Source organism: Phalacrocorax carbo, chromosome 5 (genome assembly GCF_963921805.1).
Source record: "Phalacrocorax carbo chromosome 5, bPhaCar2.1, whole genome shotgun sequence".
NCBI lineage: Eukaryota > Metazoa > Chordata > Aves > Suliformes > Phalacrocoracidae > Phalacrocorax > Phalacrocorax carbo.
In genome coordinates, this window is record NC_087517.1 from 11229530 (window position 1) to 11248850 (window position 19321).

At 41.5% G+C, this 19321-nt stretch overlaps 2 protein-coding genes across 7 annotated transcripts; one reads left to right on the forward strand and one right to left on the reverse strand.

Annotated features, from left to right (window-relative positions):
• Positions 1–282: 282 nt before the first annotated feature.
• CEP70 (centrosomal protein 70) lies at positions 283–12096 on the reverse strand. 3 transcript variants are annotated; one of them, XM_064451147.1, is made up of 16 exons: positions 11821–12096; positions 11176–11281; positions 10892–11015; positions 10376–10556; positions 9888–10057; positions 8492–8551; positions 7724–7823; positions 7227–7315; positions 6797–6871; positions 5586–5688; positions 4725–4895; positions 3959–4105; positions 3258–3426; positions 1915–2029; positions 878–957; positions 283–483 (listed from the first exon to the last, which is right to left on the reverse strand). In XM_064451147.1, the coding sequence occupies exons 1-16, from the start codon at positions 12079–12081 to the stop codon at positions 422–424; spliced, it is 2013 nt and encodes a 670-aa protein (XP_064307217.1). In that variant the 5' UTR covers positions 12082–12096; the 3' UTR covers positions 283–421. The 3 variants fall into 3 exon arrangements, with proteins under 3 accessions (XP_064307217.1, XP_064307218.1, XP_064307219.1); XM_064451148.1 differs by having other exon boundaries at positions 11733–11885; XM_064451149.1 differs by lacking the exon at positions 11821–12096 and adding an exon at positions 11694–11779.
• On the forward strand, positions 11712–19287 carry FAIM (Fas apoptotic inhibitory molecule). 4 transcript variants are annotated; one of them, XM_064451152.1, is made up of 5 exons: positions 11712–11791; positions 14930–15065; positions 15441–15669; positions 17148–17197; positions 18650–19287. In XM_064451152.1, the coding sequence occupies exons 2-5, from the start codon at positions 14955–14957 to the stop codon at positions 18797–18799; spliced, it is 540 nt and encodes a 179-aa protein (XP_064307222.1). In that variant the 5' UTR covers positions 11712–11791; positions 14930–14954; the 3' UTR covers positions 18800–19287. The 4 variants fall into 4 exon arrangements, with proteins under 4 accessions (XP_064307222.1, XP_064307221.1, XP_064307223.1 ...); XM_064451151.1 differs by having other exon boundaries at positions 11740–11822; XM_064451153.1 differs by lacking the exon at positions 11712–11791 and adding an exon at positions 11949–12032.
• Positions 19288–19321: the final 34 nt, after the last annotated feature.

Sequence of the window (19321 nt, forward strand, 5' to 3'; positions counted from 1 at the left end):
CCCAACCTTACCTGAAAATGTAAGCAACATTTTAAAACAGACTCTCCAGAAAACCAGGATAAGCGAATAATGAAAGTGTTAAGGCTAAGGCAGTTAGAGCACCTTTATCTCCCCCGTACTGTGTCAGCAGCATTCAGAATGCTTGGTGGTTACAGTGTGCCTGGCTTTGTGCTGGGTTCAGGACCCTAGACTGATACAGAGGGGAGTGGTTCTCTCTCTGGGATGGAGTAGATGGCCTAGCGGCTCCAGGAAGTTCTTCTCAAACTGGCCATGAAACGAGAATTATGAAAAACGAAAAAATGCAGCAACTTTTATTTATGTCAAAAAATCTGAAGCTATTGATGAGGTAGCTGTAATATAATGCATCAAGAGGTACAGTTACAGGTAAGATAAATCTTGCTAGAGAAGACCAGACTAACTCTTAACTAGCTACCAATTTCAGATTTCTCACAGTAGGTAAAATATCATCCAGGTTACGGATCTCTGAAACAGAATGAAAAGCAAATCAGTGCAGCGTATGTACATAGAACACCTTCAAGTTCAGCCAAAATTCTGCCTTAAATGTTAGAAGTACAGTTAGTGAGTAAAACAAACTCCTCATTCTTTTTAATGCTCCTGGGAAAAAAATCAATTTAGCTTAGCTGGTGAGTAATAGGATCAACAATATGCAACCCCATGTTCAATGAAAAGAGTATTTTGGTCACTTCCTGAGGAAAGCTGGAAAGAAGAGGAGAGTGAGGCAAAAGTTAGCACCTTCCCTCTCATCCACCTTGTGTTTTAGCATACCAGGCATAAACAAAACACACATTAGCTATTTAAAGTTTTAGGAGGAAGTGTTGGCATGAAGATAATTACAACTGTTGCAAACATTACTCACCTAGAAGACAGAGCAAATCTTGAATGAGAGCTTGAAATGGCGGAAAGAAACACTCATGTTCTTGTAGCTTATTGATTATGCTGAAATATGCAAGTGAGACTGTCAGATAAAAGGTGCAAGGGCATTTTAAGTTAATCTTCTCAGCTGTTTTGCCACACTATGTCATGACTTTCTGAAAACGTTGCTACTTCGTAGTCTATAAAACCATCTACACCAAAAATGTGCTCTCAGGTTCTGAACCCTGCAGCCAACAAGTGGTCCCTGACAAAAGAGGGTCTCTAATTTCACTAGTTTTGCCCTATATACATCCTTTCTTTCCTGCTTACATGGCACCAGGTAATTTTTGGACTTGAGCATTAGTCTATGTATGTTAAACATACTGCCTGGGGGTGGCTGATATAACTGCCCCAGAGGTGGAGCAAGGAATGTTCTATAAGCAGCTATTCTCTAGTTAAACTGAGGAGTGCAGAAAGGTTGAGGGAGCCCGTGCTGTTAACTCTGCATGTGTCAGACTTACTTGCTGCCTGCTGCAATTAATTTTTAGCATATTTGCAGAGCCCATGCTGACTGCAGGCTCGTACAGTCTGCCACCAAGTATATGTATGTTGTCATCTGTTTAAGACAGAGCAAGATTTGTCCAGTTCCCAAAATATTTGTAGGCAGCTTGAGGCATACGTTCTTCTCTTAGCAACTAATACACCTCAGTATGACAGCTGAAACCTTGCAACACTTTCTCCTCCCCGCCCACGTGCAGTATTTGTCTCCTTACAAAACACACATCCTATTAAGGCTTATTTGAACACCTTATCCATGCAGGCCAACAAGGTGCTTTAAGGCCAGGAGGTTCCAATTTTCCCCTTTGCCAGCTTTATCCTTTTGAAAGCATCCAAGATGTTTAGTGTAGGACAGCAGTAACTCCTTTACTGCCACAGCTCGGTGACCTTGTAAAGTTTCTTTCCATATTGGTTTTAGCCAGTTCTCTCAATTACTAAATTTGATGTTTCAAGAATGGTCACCAGTGGAACAGCCCCACATACCTGTGGATGTCTTGGGTCCCCAGAAGCTGCTCTACCTGCTCGGTCACGTTCTCATTAATTATGTCACACAGTTTCCCAACAGTATCCACTACCACAGTGGGTGGAGCTGAACTGTCTGTGGAAAAACAAACACTTCATGGCTCTTAGTAATAACAGGAGAGTATTTTAGACACAATCCAGTTCTTGCAGGTGCCCAGATTTTACTGGGTTTTCAAACATCTAGGCATACAAGTTCCATCACTGACAGAAAACAAAGTGCCTATTAACATTAGCTAGGTATGGTGAATCCCTCACTAATCCTTTAATGGCTAAAAAACTTGTCAGAGCTGTGTATTTTCACAGCAGAGGTGGTAAAGTGCACCCTACAGGGTCAGCGGAAATCAACCAACTGAAATTATATACAGAGAGAGGGTTATTCATTAGGTTCCTGTAACACAGCAGAAGCACGGTATAGGGCCTGGCCAACAGGGGACCTCCCCACCAAACGCTGTGTTCACAGCCAGAGCTTGTTTTGGTATTGGATTTTACCTGCTGTGACTGAAGGAAACAGGCTCCTTGTCCTTTTCTCCCTCAATTTCAGAAGAGCTAGGCTTGGAGAAGGCATACTTTGAGCTCCATTGGTTTGGGATTATTAGGGAGCCTTGAGGCTTCCTCATCTCCTGTGCAGGCTGTGGGTAGGAAGAGTGCTTCCCTCCTTGACTGAGGCTCAGAAGACCTCAGCAGTCCTGGAGCCTTGCCCTGGGGTTGAACACCCTACAGCGCAGCCAAACCTTTAAACCCAAGAGCAGCAGCAGCTGCTGTTCTCCAGCAGTACAAACCAGAAGCAAACAGGCACTAGGAAGTAACTAAGTATGCCTCTGGGTACTGGCACTCAGTTTTAGGCAGTCAGCAACTTCTTTTTTTACGTTTAACAGCATAAGAAAGAAGTTCTGGGGACTGGTCACGATTACACTTGAATGAATTACTGAGCAGAAATCTACAGCAAAGGTTGAGGTTTTTTTTTCTTAAACTTGGTATCTTTCAAGTAGAGAATGAAAGGTGGTCAAGAAGAATTCTCAGGTCAGCTCACAGGAAACAGAGCTTTGTGGAGAAAAAAAAAATAATCAATTTCATGTGTTATTCCTTTCTTCTGCCTCCCTGGTATTCCTCAGCAACTGCTAAAGGCTTACAAATATTGCTGTTTAAGCTCCCAGCAACCTATTTTTATCTTCATGGTGAAGAATATGCCTAGTTTACTCATTTCTCAGCAGCTCAACATATTTTCTATGAAGAGATCAGCCTTTCCCTTGTTGTCTTCTTCCTTTGGAAATGGTCTGAACAAACGCTAGGTGGTCAGTCTTTACCTAGTTCCAGGAGCACATGGAGATTTCTCATAGCGTTGGTCATTTCCCCAAGTTTTGTGTAAACCTCATTCATTCGTGGATAAACTCCATTCAGAGAATTCACATCAAACAACTTCTGAAAGTGAGAGACTATTGCAAACAGGGTCTGTAAGGACGGTGTCTGGCTGTTCTATAGCAAGCAGAAGGAATAACGCATCCATGTTATTGCTTAACAAAGCAAGAATTCCTTTAAACAGTGAAATATTCTTAAAAGTAGTCTATGAAAAAAAACAACTGGTGTGAATTCCCTCATTAATTCACAGCATTTCAAATATTCTTAAATCTGAAGGCATATTTTAAAGGCAGTTTTCAGACACAAACACCCAGCAAACCAAACACACACTTTTGAAAGCTTTCCTCTCTGTTGCTAGGTAAGTACGCTAATGTATTCCCAGTGCTGGCTGAGAAACAGACAGACCAGAATACCTGAGACTACAGGGCAGTGCAAATTCATCGTTGGTCAAAGGACTTCGATTAAAGCAGCCTTCCCCAAGGTGAATTTATCCATTATGTTAAAATTGTCTTTGACTATTGAATACCTTCAAACAGCCATTTCTCAAACCCCGCAAGGCTTTCAAATGCACAAATCTAATCACTGTGTTAAGAATGCATTTAAGAATTCCACAGTAACTTGCGATTATAAAGCCCCTGGTAAGAATTACCTTTTCCTTATTTTCTATTTCTTCCAAAATTGCATCTACTATGAACTGGAGGTCTTCAACTCGTGTGGATTCTCTGTTATCCTGTGGATCCGCAGTGTGCCAGGGCACCAACTCCAGAGACAGTTTTCTCAAGGACCTATGCAAATCCTTTTAAAAGGAGGGAGGGGACACAATGTATTTTAGTGACATCTTAAAGTTGCTTTTATTATAGAAACAGGCAGATTTTCTGTTTCTTACATGCAAAAGCATTCTAGTACTGCAGACAGTCAGATATTCATGGAATTTGAGCACAGTATCTTGCTTACATTCTTTGATTTAAAAATAACACTGACAGTCTAAAAATTGAAGTACTTCATATATTACAGTGTCAGTGAAATAGAGTGTTGGTCACAGAGAGTTTGGTTTTAGACAAAATCACTTCACTTGTATTTAGATCAAAAAGTTACTGTTCTGGGAAGACAAAAGGAAGAAAGAGAATACTGCATCGTTAATGTGTGAAGTACCTGGACTCTAAAGCTTAAGTGTCAGCTTAGGGACTCAGCCAGCGAACAAAAATATTTAGATGATATAGGCAGAGGAGTATGGCTGGCCTGCAGGCACACTGTACATTTTTCATTTTACTGTGGTTTTAGAGTGATATATAAACAGACAGCAGAATTATTTCTAAAATTTATACACCAAGTCAGGCAATAACAGAAGGTATGCACAGAAAAAAACCCTACAGGTAGGGAGGGACCTACCTGTGCCAAGTGCAACAACACGTTACCTTCAGGGCCATGAGCTGATCGGCCCACATTTCTATAGTGAGTGGAAGGTGCTCAAATCCACATTCCTGTCCATTCCCCTTAATGCAGTTCTGCGCTGGCCCTTTACTACGCCTGTATATTAACGGAGGAGCTCTTGGACTTCGCAAAATAGAATCAATGTGGGACAAAACCTACAACACCAAATAACAAATGTTATTGCTCAAGTATGAATGACATTTTACAATAAAAATCCCTCTCCACCGCAGTCATGACTGTCTAAACATTAAATCATAAACAGCTCCAATAAGTTACTATCGATGACTTTTACAGATACATTCAATATGTAATAGATTCTAAGAGTTAAAAATATACTAGCTAGAAGGCACATAAAAGTAATGCAAATATACTTCCCTTTGAGGGATATTTAACATTTATCCACTTGAGGCATTATTACTTCTACAGTTTACATTTTTCTAAGTTTTATTATATTTGCTTTTTTTTTTTTTTAATTCAAAGAAAAATAAAAGCCACTATCTCCTCAGGCATGTTTAGAACTGTAACATAAGGATCTGTTTTGCCCAAGACCCTGAACAAATCCCTTGTCCTGAAAAGACTTCAGCTAAATCTTTGATTTGATGGTGGCCAACCTAGTCTCTGCTTGCTTGCTTTACTTTCAGGTAGCTTACACTAAAACAGAACAATTAAGAACACGCCTACGTTAACTGCCAAATCCAGAACATTACGCATCTTGCATAGAGGTCTTCACATGAACTCTTAGATTCAAAAAAACATGCTTCAGTTTACATAGTTAAATAAAACTTATTTATTACATGTCATTGTAACAGTGCTAGATACACACAGTACAGATAAAATTTGCATACCTGTAAGTATTGCTGGCAAACGCCCTGCAGCTGATCTACTCCCGAGATACTCTCAGGTTCTTTCTTTTCTTCTGTTCTTTCTCCAGTACTACTCCCTGAAGACCTACACGCCAAATACGTACAGTGGGTTACACAAGTAGCCTTAGCAGGAGATACTGCAGTCAACTTGATTAAAGAACCGGGTACGTAGCACATACACTTACACCTACAAAGTGAAATCTCCATTTTGATGCCTGCCGATAGAATTCCATCAAACTGAACTAGCTGAAGAATGGAATACCTAATGTAAATATCATTAATTTATCTCAAGTCTCCAGGCTGAGGTTATTTCAGACTGCCTGCTATTTTGGGAGGGACACACCACCAGATATACAGTTGTTCTGTTACCAGACGTTCTGCTACAGCTGAAGACTTAAAATCCAGAATTTTACTCAAAAGGGTCAAATTCCATGCTCACAGCCTTTATCTGCTTCTGCATGAACATCTTTCCTGGCTTACTAGATACAGCTCCCTACCCTTCTTGTCAAATCTAAGATGACTTTCTCTAAAACTACCATCTAAATCATACCCACTGCGTGAGAGAAAAGACCATTTAAATATGCATGACGTAAAATGAAGAACTGAGTATTTTAAAAGTTTAAGTGATGTCTTTTTCAGGCCATAAAATATTTAGCATTCGGTATACACATGCACAAACGATTAAGTGAAATTACAGATAAAAATGCTTTGTCGATACCGGATCTCTAATACGTTCAATGTATTTTCTTAGCAATGTTTCAGAAAAAAAAACTAAATAAATTTCTAAGAATAAATCGGACATAACTTCAGTAGCTGCAGCATTCTGCCAGCTCCTGCTTTCTCATTCATAATCCATAATGCAGCCAGTAGCTTGCTTTATAGCTCACTGAAGCAGCAACCACCACAGTGTGGTCCTGTCCGCATTGCCTGTGATAGTGCTCAAATCAAATCCAGAAAGACAAAACAAAATACAAGAGACACTGCTGTGCCCCCATTTGGAGACCACGCCATCATTTCAGAGATTCACAGGGTGTCTTCGAAGATAGTGTAGCATGCGCTGCCCATAACCAGGCTCTGAGGAATGGTGATAAGGTACACGCTTTATAAGCTACTATCCAGATTACAGGTTATAGAGCATCTTTGCCTGAAGAAGTTCAGAGGATTCAGGAAAGCTACTGAAGAAATATACTTACTGGATAGTTTCCTTTAAAGTTTTCTCTAGTTTCTTCACTTGGTGCTTGTAAAGTTTCAATTCCTGTGCAGTTGGTCTGTTAGAAAGAAAGAGTACCATATTATATGCCTTGCATTTGAAGGTATCTGTAAAACTCAGCCAAGAGAAAAAGTAAGAAAGCTTTGCCAGTGCCGCAACATCATTCTGGAAATTAAATACTGCAACATTTCTACATGGAACAACAAGGAACAGCAAAACAACAGCCGGCAGTTGTTATTAACAGCGTAGGGAGGGAAGGTTGACTGTTGCTGCCGTATCTTACTTCTACGCATTGCTTTTGAAGGCAGATTTCATACTATACTTTCACAGAGGCTGGTGCTTTCAGTTTCTTCCTTTGTAAAGCAAAGTCTACTGAAGTCCCCTTACAAAGAATGATACTTATCCTTTCTCACCTTATTTCCAAATCTTTCTTGAGATTTACATTTTCAAGCAAAAGCTGTTCATTCCTGACTTTTGTTTCAATGAGTTGTTTCTGGAAAGACTACAACATAGACTGTGTTATTTCTTTTATTTCAGTCATTCCATAATCAACAAGCTTGAACACTTTATCTAAAGTCTGTATGAGTTAAGAAGGGCTCCCATTTGCCTATATAGCAAGACAGCATTAGTTGGAATTAGAGGAATTAGTTGACCAAGATCAAGAGCCTGCTGCACTAGACCACAGGTAGAGAACCTGAGATGAAGGTCTATTCAGTCCCCAGCAAAGACGACTCACAACATAATACCGAATTGTTGCATAAAGACAGTGAACCCTGCCCGGAGAGGTTACAAATTAAGCAGACACGATAAGAACAAGGGGACAGAAATCAAACACATATATGTTTCTGTGTGGCTCTTGAAGGGTTAGCATTTACAGATCTACACTGATTTATTCTTAGTAGTTCCATACCGTGAGCAGTGCTCTGTAATTAGGAGTAGCATCTAGATTTAAGAATTCTTCCTTGCTTTTTACTTCCCTCTGTACCTGGTCTTCATCTTTTTTATACTGCCTATTGGGAAAAATAAATTGTTTCAGCTTACTGTAATTCCATTACCTCAAAGATCTAAGTTGGCTTAGTTAGCAGTTGTGTATGACTATAACATTTACATAAACTGCAGAGTAAATAGAAATTCTGCCCTAAGATCCACTGCTCTTCTCTATTATTTCTGGGAAGCTGCTTCATATGCTAATTAAGTGTACTTATTCCCCGAGAGAAATCCCAGTACAAGCAAATCCCATTTCAGTTTTCAAGATAATAAATGATAGGGATGTCTCAGGTATCTGCTTGTTGCTTTGTACCATTTAGGCACTGCAATAGAGCTGGAAAGGTGGCACTCCTTTTGTTTAGGGAGATCAACTGAGTGAGCACTGCTAATGCAGTAATTCTTCTGCCTGTGAACCAGGGCAGAAGGTGAAGTGAACGGGGAGCGGGGAGAGAATTCTAGCTCAAGTGTCTAAATACCCCCAACTTCCTAGCTTTCCTGGCCTCCTGACTGAGCAGCTGCTTAGCCTGACTGACAGCTATTCCCCAGATGAATCCAGACTTCCACAACCATTACAATCCTTTGCTGTTTCCTACATGCTAGTGTCATCTGGAACACAGAGTATTTACCATTACAAGCTTTAAAACCAGTAAAGAATAAGAAAAATTCTGAACAGTAGGGCCATAAGACCTACCTTAGCTCCTTTTTCATTTGGCTAATTCGAGATTCATAATAATCAATTAGACAAAGGAACCTGAAGAAAGGAAAATGGTATTTTGAATTTCAGGTATTTTCAAAAATAATCATGCCTGAAAGATACTGTGACCAGCCCATAGGAATAGGCCAGCTTGCAGAACCACACTGCACTTCAGAAGTGACTGCACTGAATAGAGGGCACTCTCTCACGTCAAACACACAGTCATTTTTCTGGAACAGAAAAGCAGAGACATTAACTCTGTACTAGACTACAAGTGGCAGAATTATTCAAGAGGAGACAAAAGCTAAATCCTCCTGGCAGCCTCCTCATCTTGTGACTGTTTACCCAGCAACCTTAACGGCATGACACAGTCCCGAGTGCTTGGGCTCAGCAACCACTGTGGGAGGTAGAGAGCACAGGTCCCGCATAGCCCGAGAACATCCGCCTCCAGAGAAACTAAAAGTGCTTTCAAAGTAAATGACTGCAAAAAATAGAGCCGCAAAAACCTGAACAGCTGAGAAACTGCCTTTCCCCTTGAGCACTCTGAAAGGCTGTCTGAAAAATGTCTGTTTCGGAGATGCAGATGAGAAAGCACAGGAACCAAATTCAGTGATCCTTCGTCTCATACAGTGAGGGCACGAGAAAAGGGCTGCGCACACACGATCCTTTTTAAATGTTTCCCAGGCCCGGACAACCAGGCAACATCAGCACAACAAAGTGATGGCTACCTGAGGCCTAGGAATTAGCAAATCTCTGATTACAGCAGAATTATGGAGCTCTTACTGCAAGAGACACAGCCTTGGAATGCTTTCTCAGAACTGTCACTAAAGTACCTGGGAAGCCTTACAGCAAGCCTGCAGTTAGCAGCTGCAAACACCAGTTGCACTTCAGAACTGATTGTAAACTGGACAGGGTTGGCTGTGGGGTTTGGGTTTGTTTTGTTTTGTTGTTTTGGGGTTTTTGGGGTTTGTTTGGTTGTTGGTTTTGGTTTTTGTTGTTTGGGATTTTTTTTTTGGTGGGGGGAAAGGTGTTTGTTGGGGTTTCATTTTAATTTACGTTTCAAAATGTTAGAACCCCAGGATGAGATCACCCTAGCAGATACTGCAGTTCACATACAGTGAATCATTCCCTTCTCTTTGCTGACACCTAGCGTATACAGGGACTGAGAGTTTTTTACTTTACGCCATCAATTTATCCAGCTCACACTTATTATGCAAGAAAAAATTACTGCATTTAAATACCTTTACAAGAATTCATATTTCAGCTTGCACTCCTAATGTCTCCAGCTTTTTTTCTTTTGTTTTCACATAAATACTGAGAACAGCTACTTACTTTAAAATCCATTTCTTCATTTGATGTTACAGGTCATTCACCATATAAGAAAACTACTTACTGCTGATCTAGAAGAGACTTGGGAGCTCTTTTGCAAAACTGACAAAACATTTTGTTTTGAGTGGCAACCCGCTGTTGCTCCTCCATCCCAATGTTGCACAGCTCCTTCTGCAAACGGGCAATAATCTCTTCCTGTTCTTGCAGCTTTTCCTGCTGCTGTTGATATTTTGCCTGTGAGGAGATAATGGCAGCATTATGAAATGAATCCAGCCCACAAGCTGGAGACTGTACTGTACATGCCCAAGTAGGCACCTGGTCCCAAAGAAGCTTACTACTTGGTTTTTAGCCCTACCAAAGAAGCAGTGGAAGAAGGATATAGAAATTTTTCTAAGTTATGACTAGAAAATTCTGTACAGGTTGAAAAATCTTAGCTAAAGTGTACTAACTCTATGACCCAAGACTCATGTTTATTTTGATCAATACAAATATTTTTAGAGCTTTTATAAAAAGTAAAAAGTTTGAATCCTCAGACAGCACTATCTGAATTACCTGTGAAACCTGTTGATCTTTTTGAAGTTCTTTGACTTGATTCTGTTGCTGGCAAACTTTAGCTATCGTCTCATCTTCCAGCTGACAAATTTTGGACTTGATGTTTTTCACCACGTTTTCCAAATCATTAGCCCGCTGTTCTTGTCGAGATGCCCGACTCCGTTCTTGTCGTATCTCATCTCTAAAAAAAATTAAAAAAAATAAATCCTTGATTTAAATTAAACCCATTTCATTAAACACGGCAAAGGAAGCACAGGCCTCACAACCATTATCTGATGACACTCAATAATAGCCTGCGGCAGCAGGTATGGGAAATATGCTGGTATGGGAAGAAGCAGCAGATGAAACAACATAAGAGCTCAGAAGGAACTAGGCCAACATTGCTGCATACTGGACTAAAGTCTCAGGAAAAAGGTCTTAGGCCTCGTGTGCAACAAGAGCTCCACCTGGCAGGAGATGGGCACTGATAACACTTTCGCTTTATGTTAGGAGGTAACCTCTGGCACTGGATCTTACCTCAGGTAACGATTAGCCTCCATAAGCCCCTGCATCATTTTCTGCCGTCGTTCGGTGTCTTCCACCAGCGTTTTTAATGCAAGTCTTATTCCTAGAGAAGACTGACTGTCTAAGACAATCATATCTGGAGATACATAAGGTAAGCAAAGTCATAATGAAAGGCTTTTAATAGCCGAAGCAAGTCACATCTCTGCTACCATTGCAATGGTACCATTAGAGATGCCTTATGAACTTAGGCTTACTATTTCCAAATACAAAAACTTGTAAAATTAGCATTTCCTTACCCGATATATTTCTGCAGCTTTCAGGGGCAGCAAAACGCACGGGTTTCAAGCCATGACGCATTAATAGCTTGTTTAAGTTTTCCCATTCTCCCTTCTCCTGCTGCATCTGGGAGAAGGGGAAGAAGAGACAGAAACCTGAGTCCTCAAGATCAGCTGGCGGTCTCCGGTCCTTCTGGTGGTGCAGGCAGCGGGGGACACCAAATGCCCCCAAACGAAAACAAACCAGCCCCAAGCCCCAAGAGCCGCAGCTGCTATAGGAGGACTTGTAAGGCTTTGCGACAGGATCCGCAAAAAACATTAGGAATAAGTGTGCTTAACGACATACAGAATAGTCAGCTTTCCCGATAACGGCTGGAAGGAGAAATATGTAAAATTTGGCTTTTTAAAGCACCCGGGCAGCCGGCCCTGGGGTCGCTGCAAGGCGGTGGGCGTGCAGCCCGACAGAAGCCCAGGGGACGCGGGTGCCGGCGCGGGGGGTTGCGGTTTGTTTGTTTTCTTTTTGTTCCGGCTTTAACTACCAAGCACCAGCAACAGCCGCCTCACGTCCACCGCGGTACCTCTGTCATGGCGAGGGACGGACCGCCGGCGAAGGGGACCCGGCCCGGCGCCGCCACCGGTACGCGAGAGGGCGAAGGGGCCGGTTACCGGTACGCGGAGCCTCGGCGGCGGGGGGGCCGCAGCTTCATCGAGGGCTGCCGGCGGCGGGAAGGCGCAGAGCCGGCCGGGAGGGCGGGAAGGAGGGCGGCGGGCCGAGGGTAACGGTGGCGAGGGAAGGGGCGGGCGGCCGCGGGGCGGCGCTGGCCGCACGCCGCCATTTTGAGGCGCGGGGAGTGGAGGGGGAGGAGAGCCCGGCGGAGGTAGGAGCGGGTCCGGGAGCGGCGGGGCGTGGGGCTGGGCTCGCCTCATCGCCCGCCCGCGGGATGTCTGGGCTCTCCTCGGGCGCCTGGGAGCTGTTCTCCCTTCCCGCTTCCACATGCATCGCTTGTCGGGACGGTCGAGGGAGCTCTCCCCAGGCTCCTTGGAGACTGAGGAGAAGGAGGAAGAGGAGGAAGCAGTCAGCGGGTCCGACCCGGCGAAGGGTGGGAGATGCCGGGCAGCCGGGCCTGCGGGGCTCTGCGGCCTCAGGCTCGGGTCCTTGGAGAGCAGGGTGCCCCCGCCTGGGGGGGCGGAGGGTCGCGGCCAGCGGCCATCAGCTGTTTGAGGAGGGATTTGGAGAGGTGGCTGTTAGGACTTAATGCGAAAAAAAACCCCAAAACCAACTCTTTGCTGACCATAAAGGTGGGTGGCGGGGAGAAATTTGCCACCTGCTGCCTGGCAGGGATTAGGTGGGCGTAGAGCGGTAATCCTGCCCCAGTTTTCAAAACAAGTCCTTATGTATAAAGAGGCAAATCTCATTTTGGGGCTGCTGGTTTGATTAACGCAAAATGCTGTGAAACGGGGCAGCCGGTGGCCAGTGCAAAGCTGTTTCCTTGAGTCCGAGGCAGCGGGAGCGCGATATCGACTGTCCCCCAGGAAACACTAAACTGGCCTAGAGTTTGGGTTCAGGTTTGATCTTAAAAAAAAAAAAAAAAATGTATGGCCACATTACCAGATGATTTGATTGGGATTTTTTGGGGTGTCTGTTTGGTTTTTTTCTTTAAAAAATATATATATATATAATCTGTGTGTCCTGGGATGTTACCTAACCCTTTCAGCATTGATCCTAAATTATCCGCTGAAGCTCACGCGGCAGGGCTGCGTGCTGCCAGGAGCGATGTGGTCTCTGCGGGTAGGCTGTAGGTGCCACCTCTTCTGCCATTTCTTCTTGTTCCCGAGGCCACTTTTTGTGCCGTTTAGCTGGCAGGGACATGCGTGGGTCTGTCCTGAGCCCCGACGCCTGCTCCTTTGACGAGACTGGGAAGGGGGATGCACAGAAATACACCCTGCCTGGCTGCCGCCGTGTGCTGGGGAAGCGAGCCTTCACAGAAATTGGCCTCCTCGGCATTTACTAGGTGGTGTACGCTGCTCGCTGCCGTGAGAATTAAGTCCTTAGATCCTTTCAACGGTTTCACTGATTTTAAAACATATTTTTCAGTTCATGAACAGAAATGTGTTTAATTACTGACAAAACCACGGACAGTAATATGGTAGTGTACTTGAGTGTCTTTTAAAATAAAAGCTTCAGTCAGAGTGAAGGAGGTTTAATTTTTAAATGCGCATTCCTCTGTTATGCTGATGAGAGACCCTAGAACTTACAACTTTACTTGTAATTCATTTTTCACTGAAAAGTACAATTTACCAAAAATCCACTTCTTTGCACTTACTTAAATTATGCTTGTTGATATGCACAGATAATGCAGACAGCATTTAACAAATTAATTTGTTTAGTGAAAAAAAAATTAAAAATAAGTCAGCGGTGTTGTAAAACACAGACATTGTCTAAAAATCTCCTAAGTAAAAAACAAGTGATTTATTTGTGGTTTCCATAGACTTGATGACTGAATTGCCGGGTCAAATTGCTAAGGTGATCATTGAAAACTACTACATTGGTTTACTGCTAATGGTAAAACTACGACATGGTTTAGAATTGTCAGTAGGAGTTGGTGAAACTACATGATTTAGAAAAACGAGTAGGTTGAAAGTGTTGCCTGTGCTATTTTACTTTCCCTGAGGTAGCAATAATCGCTAGTTTGTTGCAGCTTGTGACTGAGATGGGCGGCTCTGGATTTGCTTCCCGCTTTGTTCAAAGTTGTTCATTCTAAGCTTTTGCTCACAAGTTAGGCAAGCCATTTTTCCATCAAGTAACTAACAAACTTACGATGTGCTAATAAGGTTAGGATAAATTGCACACACTAATTTTGTAAAAGAATACTTATATCTGCGTTTCTGTCTAAGGGAAAAATTATGTTGTATTTCATCCTATATATGGTAGTGCATGATATTTCGTGGTGCTTTTACCAATGTCCTATATCTTAAGTGGAGAAAATGAGGAAAATTTAGGCCTGAACGCTTTTCTGCTGCTATTCTGCTTTTCTTTTTTTCTTGCTGCTAATTGGACTAAAAGCCGTTTTGGTTACTATGGCATCCCGTGAGGAGATTACTGTCTGTGAAGATGAAGTAAGGTAAAAAATCAGAACCGTGGTATGAGCAGATTTGGAAAGATACCCAGAGTTCCAGTGGTCTCTTATGACTGTATCCAAACTTTAAAAATCACTTAAATGAAAGGATATCTTGCCACATCTCCTCCCCTTGAGTGTTTGTGTGTGGGGAGTTGCGTTTCTGGATGCTGCAGGTAATGTTTATGAGAAGGAATACAGACAAATATCTTAAAACATGATAGCTAAACTGGACATCCTGACTATTTTTTCAAGTTGAAAAGGCTAAAATGCTTTCTCAGAAACCAATCAAAATATTGTATTTTAACACCTGACAAGAAATCGCAGAACTGTCCAGGAGCATCTGAATTCTAAGTGTAATTATGTAGCCATAATGTCACCTGAAATGGAAGGTTTAGTGGTTAGATGGGTATATGCCTCTCTGTATGGTATTTGTCAAAGTAAGCCTGCTTAACTCTGTTTATATTTTGTGATATTTTGTCATATTTAAATGTTTGAAAAACATGAAAATATAAGCAGTTCTGTAAGCCTGTTCTTTCAAGTGTCATTTTTCATTTGTAAAAAGCGACTTGGCCTGGAGCAGTAAAGCTTTGAACTATAAAAATCGGTAATTTAACTCTTTCAACGACAATTAATTTACTTTGTTGGTGTTTCCATAGGTCTCGGTACAGCCACTTAGAGAAGATGACAGATTTGGTGGCTGTTTGGGAAGTAGCTTTAAGTGATGGTGTTCATAAGATTGAGTTTGAACATGGGACGACTTCAGGAAAACGTGTTGTCTATGTTGATGGAAAGGTGAAATTGCTATGTGCTCAGAATTTGCTATGATACAAATTGTATAAGTGTTCTTCCATTGAACAGGCATCAGAACAAACAAAAGACTAATAAATGCAAGTGAGGTACATTCAGTTGGTTAACTTTACCTAATTTACTGAACTGAATCATTCTTTTTTTGTTTTCAGTTACAATTAAGGTGTGAGTAATCACAAAGTGCTTTGCTGTCCTTGGGCAGAGGCACTCCAGACATATAAAATATCGTGTACTTGTTCCTTCTGAAATGATAGTTAAGTAGTAAGCTGTTTCCCCAAGTTCTAGTTCAAATTTTTTTATCCTAAGACACGTATTCAGGTTTATCAGTTAATACCCATTGTCTTTGTTTTTTTTCTACAGGAAGAGATAAGAAAAGAATGGATGTTTAAATTAGTGGGTAAAGAAACATTCACTGTTGGAGCAGCCAAAACAAAAGCTTCTATTAACATTGATGCTGTCAGTGGTTTTGCATATGAATATACTTTGGAGATCAATGGGAAGAGCCTGAAGAAGTATATGGAGAACAGGTCAAAAACAACCAATACGTGGGTGCTGAGCTTGGGTGGTACGGACTATAGAGTTGTTCTAGGTAAGTAAACACTGAGTGACTTCATGTTGCTGCCTTTGAGTAAACTTGTATACATTTAATTACTGGTAATCAAGAGAAAGCACAGTTCAGTGGCTAGCACTGTTGCAGTGTAAAATCCTGAGTGGCCTGCAAGTTTGGAATCAGATGCCAAAGCCTGAAAAAATAATGGCCTTATTACACCTGTGTGAGCCTGCTGTCAGTGTTCTGTCCTACAACAGTGTGGCCTAGATTTAAAAAAAGGAAACATAAAAAAGGTTGGAAGGAGTTATGGCTTCTGTATCCACAGAGCTGCCATAGCAAGGCAATTCTCCAGGTGAAGCGTGTTACAGAAGTGTTACCTGCGATGTGATCACACCCACTGCGTGTGTAAGTAAGTTTGTTAACCAGCTAAACAGGCTTTCCTTCCAAAAATCATAAGCCAAAGTTAGAGTCTTTAACGGAAGAAATGCAACAATGTTATTCTACATTCTTGATAGATTAATCAGCATCCTTTTTTCTGCATCACTTCTTAACTACAAATTTAATCTGAAAACTTCGGATGATGTTTCTTCGCTTTCTTAACAGCAAGGCAATACACTTCTCTTCTGCCCCTTTTCCAAATACATTACAAGCAGATGGCAGGAAGGGATCCCCTGAGGAATCTGTCTGAGGCATCTAGTGGGAAAGCTTTCACTTAGGTCTTGCTGTATGGTTAGACCTGGTGACAAGAGACCTTGGGCTGTGATTTCTTCTTAAGCCTCAGGACAGAATGAATTGCCCTAAGATGAAGAGAGCAATTTTAATGCCAGAAACAGATTAGTCTCCTCACAGACTTTTAACCTCCCTGTGCTTATTTAAAAGGCAAGCAGTGTTCAGCTCCCTACTGATGCCCTGTAGGTGACAGTGTCAGTAATGTGAATTCCAGAGCAAAGTACTTGAAGGAGGATGTGCTGGGAGAAGTAAAAGAATGTTCTGCTTCAAACAAAGAAAACTCCAAGATTTGTATTTAAAGTGGTCCTTGGGCCTTCAAGGAGATTTTAAGACAAGCAGTTTGATGGATGTTAAATAATACTGCTTTTGAATTAAACAAACCTGGAAAAAATGTTAGAGCTTCATTGAAACAGTACTCAAATAACTAGCAGAAATTAGTTCATTTTTCTGTCTCCAAGATTTTCAGTTTAAGAATGATTTTCAGTTTAATGTCTCTGATAATATTCAGAACAACCCAGTGTTAATAGCCAGGGCTAGGGAGAGGTAAAAATGTATGTATGTTCATAGCAACAGTTGTTTGCCCATTGATTATGGACCCTCCCATCTCTCTAATATAAGGAAAAAACCCTCTAGCCCAGGTACTATGGCTAATTAGGAACAACTTTTGGGATTGAAAGTAAAATTCAACAGTAAATTTTAAAAATCCTATGTTTTCCTGCCTGTAGGGGCAGGGGGGGGATCTTGTTCTTTCTACTTCTTGTTTTTTTTTTTTTGTTTTTCTTTCACAGAAAAGGACACTATGGATGTGTGGTGTAACGGTCAAAAAATGGAAACAGCGGTACGTGATCATTTCTAAAGGCTTTTCACGGGCTATGGCTAGATAACCAAAGCTTTGCAAAAGAAGCCACAGAGGGCAGGCTACCTCACTTCACCACAGAGTACGAGCACGTGCCTAGAGAGCTGTACACTATTAGTCTGTTCCAAATGTCCTTCACTGTATTTTACAGCTGACAGTATTTCAGTTAGGATGCCAAGCATCTGTCTATTTAAGGATAAACAGTGCTTTTATTTACACTTTTTAGACAAAATAAATCTCCTGGGTTGGTTGTCCTGGATTTTTAGGGACAAAATTTTCAGGGGAGTGAGAGGGACTTGAGTGTGATGCAGAGGGCAGAGCCACCTCATCCAAACCTGCTTGTGTTAGTGGTGACTGAAAGTTGAAGACATGTGGTCTCTTATGACTCACAGTTTTTTTCCATCTAGAGATGGTCCCTAACACATAGGGCTGAGGTGCCTCGTTGGAACTAATCAAATCTTTAGTCCTTCTGTCATATCTGTATTAATTTTTAGAGCAGGTTGACAGCTAGAAGGCTTAATCTGGTGTCTTTTTAAGTTATGATGGCTTTCAACAAGTATACTATGTAGGCTTCCCCATCCTTGAAGGATGTGCTTTCTCACCAGAGAGTTGTGACTGTGATTTCTACTGCCACAAGTAATCCCCTGGATGAGTACAAATTGTAAAATCAACAGTTTTGCTGTACGATGAAAATATTCTTTGGTAATCAATGGAAGAAACATCCTCTCCCAATGAATTGGAACTTATGCTCTTGATGGTTCTCAGCCTTTTCTATAATGTAATAAATGCACTGGGAGATATTTTAGGAGACATGGTGGTGTTGGGTTGACGGTTGGACTTCATGATCCTAGCAGTCTTTTCCAACCTCTATGATTCTATATTATTTCAAGCTACGAGTAAAGGTTTAGTTGTCAAAGTGTGCTTGCATTAGAGCGGCACACAGATTTTTCTGCTCTCCCAAAGACGATGACAAAACCAAAGCTGTGTATGGCAAAATCTGTAACAGGAAATCACCTAACTGCAGCAGGAGCTGTGTATCCAAAATACACGACCGTTACACTCAGCTCAGGGATCTCTCTGTCGTGCTGTAGAAGGCACCAGATTCTGCAGAATCTCAGATCGGGCTTTGTCAAGGCATCCAGTTAAAGATTTGTGAGTATTAGATGACAATCAAAATTTCACATACTTGGATATGGTGAAGTTGGAGTTTGTGAATTAGTATCATTGATTCATGTCAGTAAAACAAATCCAGACAAGACAGTTTCCTTCCAAGTTGTGGGGTATAGCCCATAAGTACCACACAAACCTACGCTGAAGTGGCAGTAAAACATGAAGGATTTAGTGGTGCCTTCTACAGCAGGACAGACTGATGCACTCAAGCTTTATTTTACTGAAATAGCACATCTGGTTTTGTTCTTGTCTCCTTTCTCCCAGGGTGAATTTGTAGAAGATGGGACTGAAACTCACTTCAGTGTTGGTGACCACAGCTGTTGCATTAAGGCTGTCAGTAGTGGAAAACGAAAGGAGGGAATTATTCATACCCTTATTGTGGATGACAGAGAAATTCCAGAGGCTGTGGAGTAGCCTCTAGTTAACTGATTACTGTAGGACTGAGATTGGGAATTTTCAATTACTGTGGTAATTATTTTAATATGTACTACTTGGTACATCTCGTTTGTGCTGGGTTTATTTTAGTTTCTGTATATGAAATTATTCTTTTTGAGGACCAGATGGAAATAATCATATACAAGCTCTTACATTACCAGTTTTTAAAAAAACTATATAAAAATATATATTATATCACCAAATGCAGAGAGCACAGGTGAATTTAAGTAGAAATTATATACTAGAAAAGAAATCTCACTGTAATAAAATGCAATATAAATATTCAGTAAGAGTGAATCCGTATAAACTGTGGGTGTATGTGGAGGGAGGAGGGAGCATGTGCTGGGCATTGGAGTAAGCTGTTACAATTTTCTCAGTAGTTATTGTTTATATGAAATGACTACCAAAGTTTTTCAGATGCGGTTACAGAAGAGTTACAAACTTAATAAAAAAGGTTATTAATGAAATACGTCATTACCAGTACTTGTGTAACAGTATTAA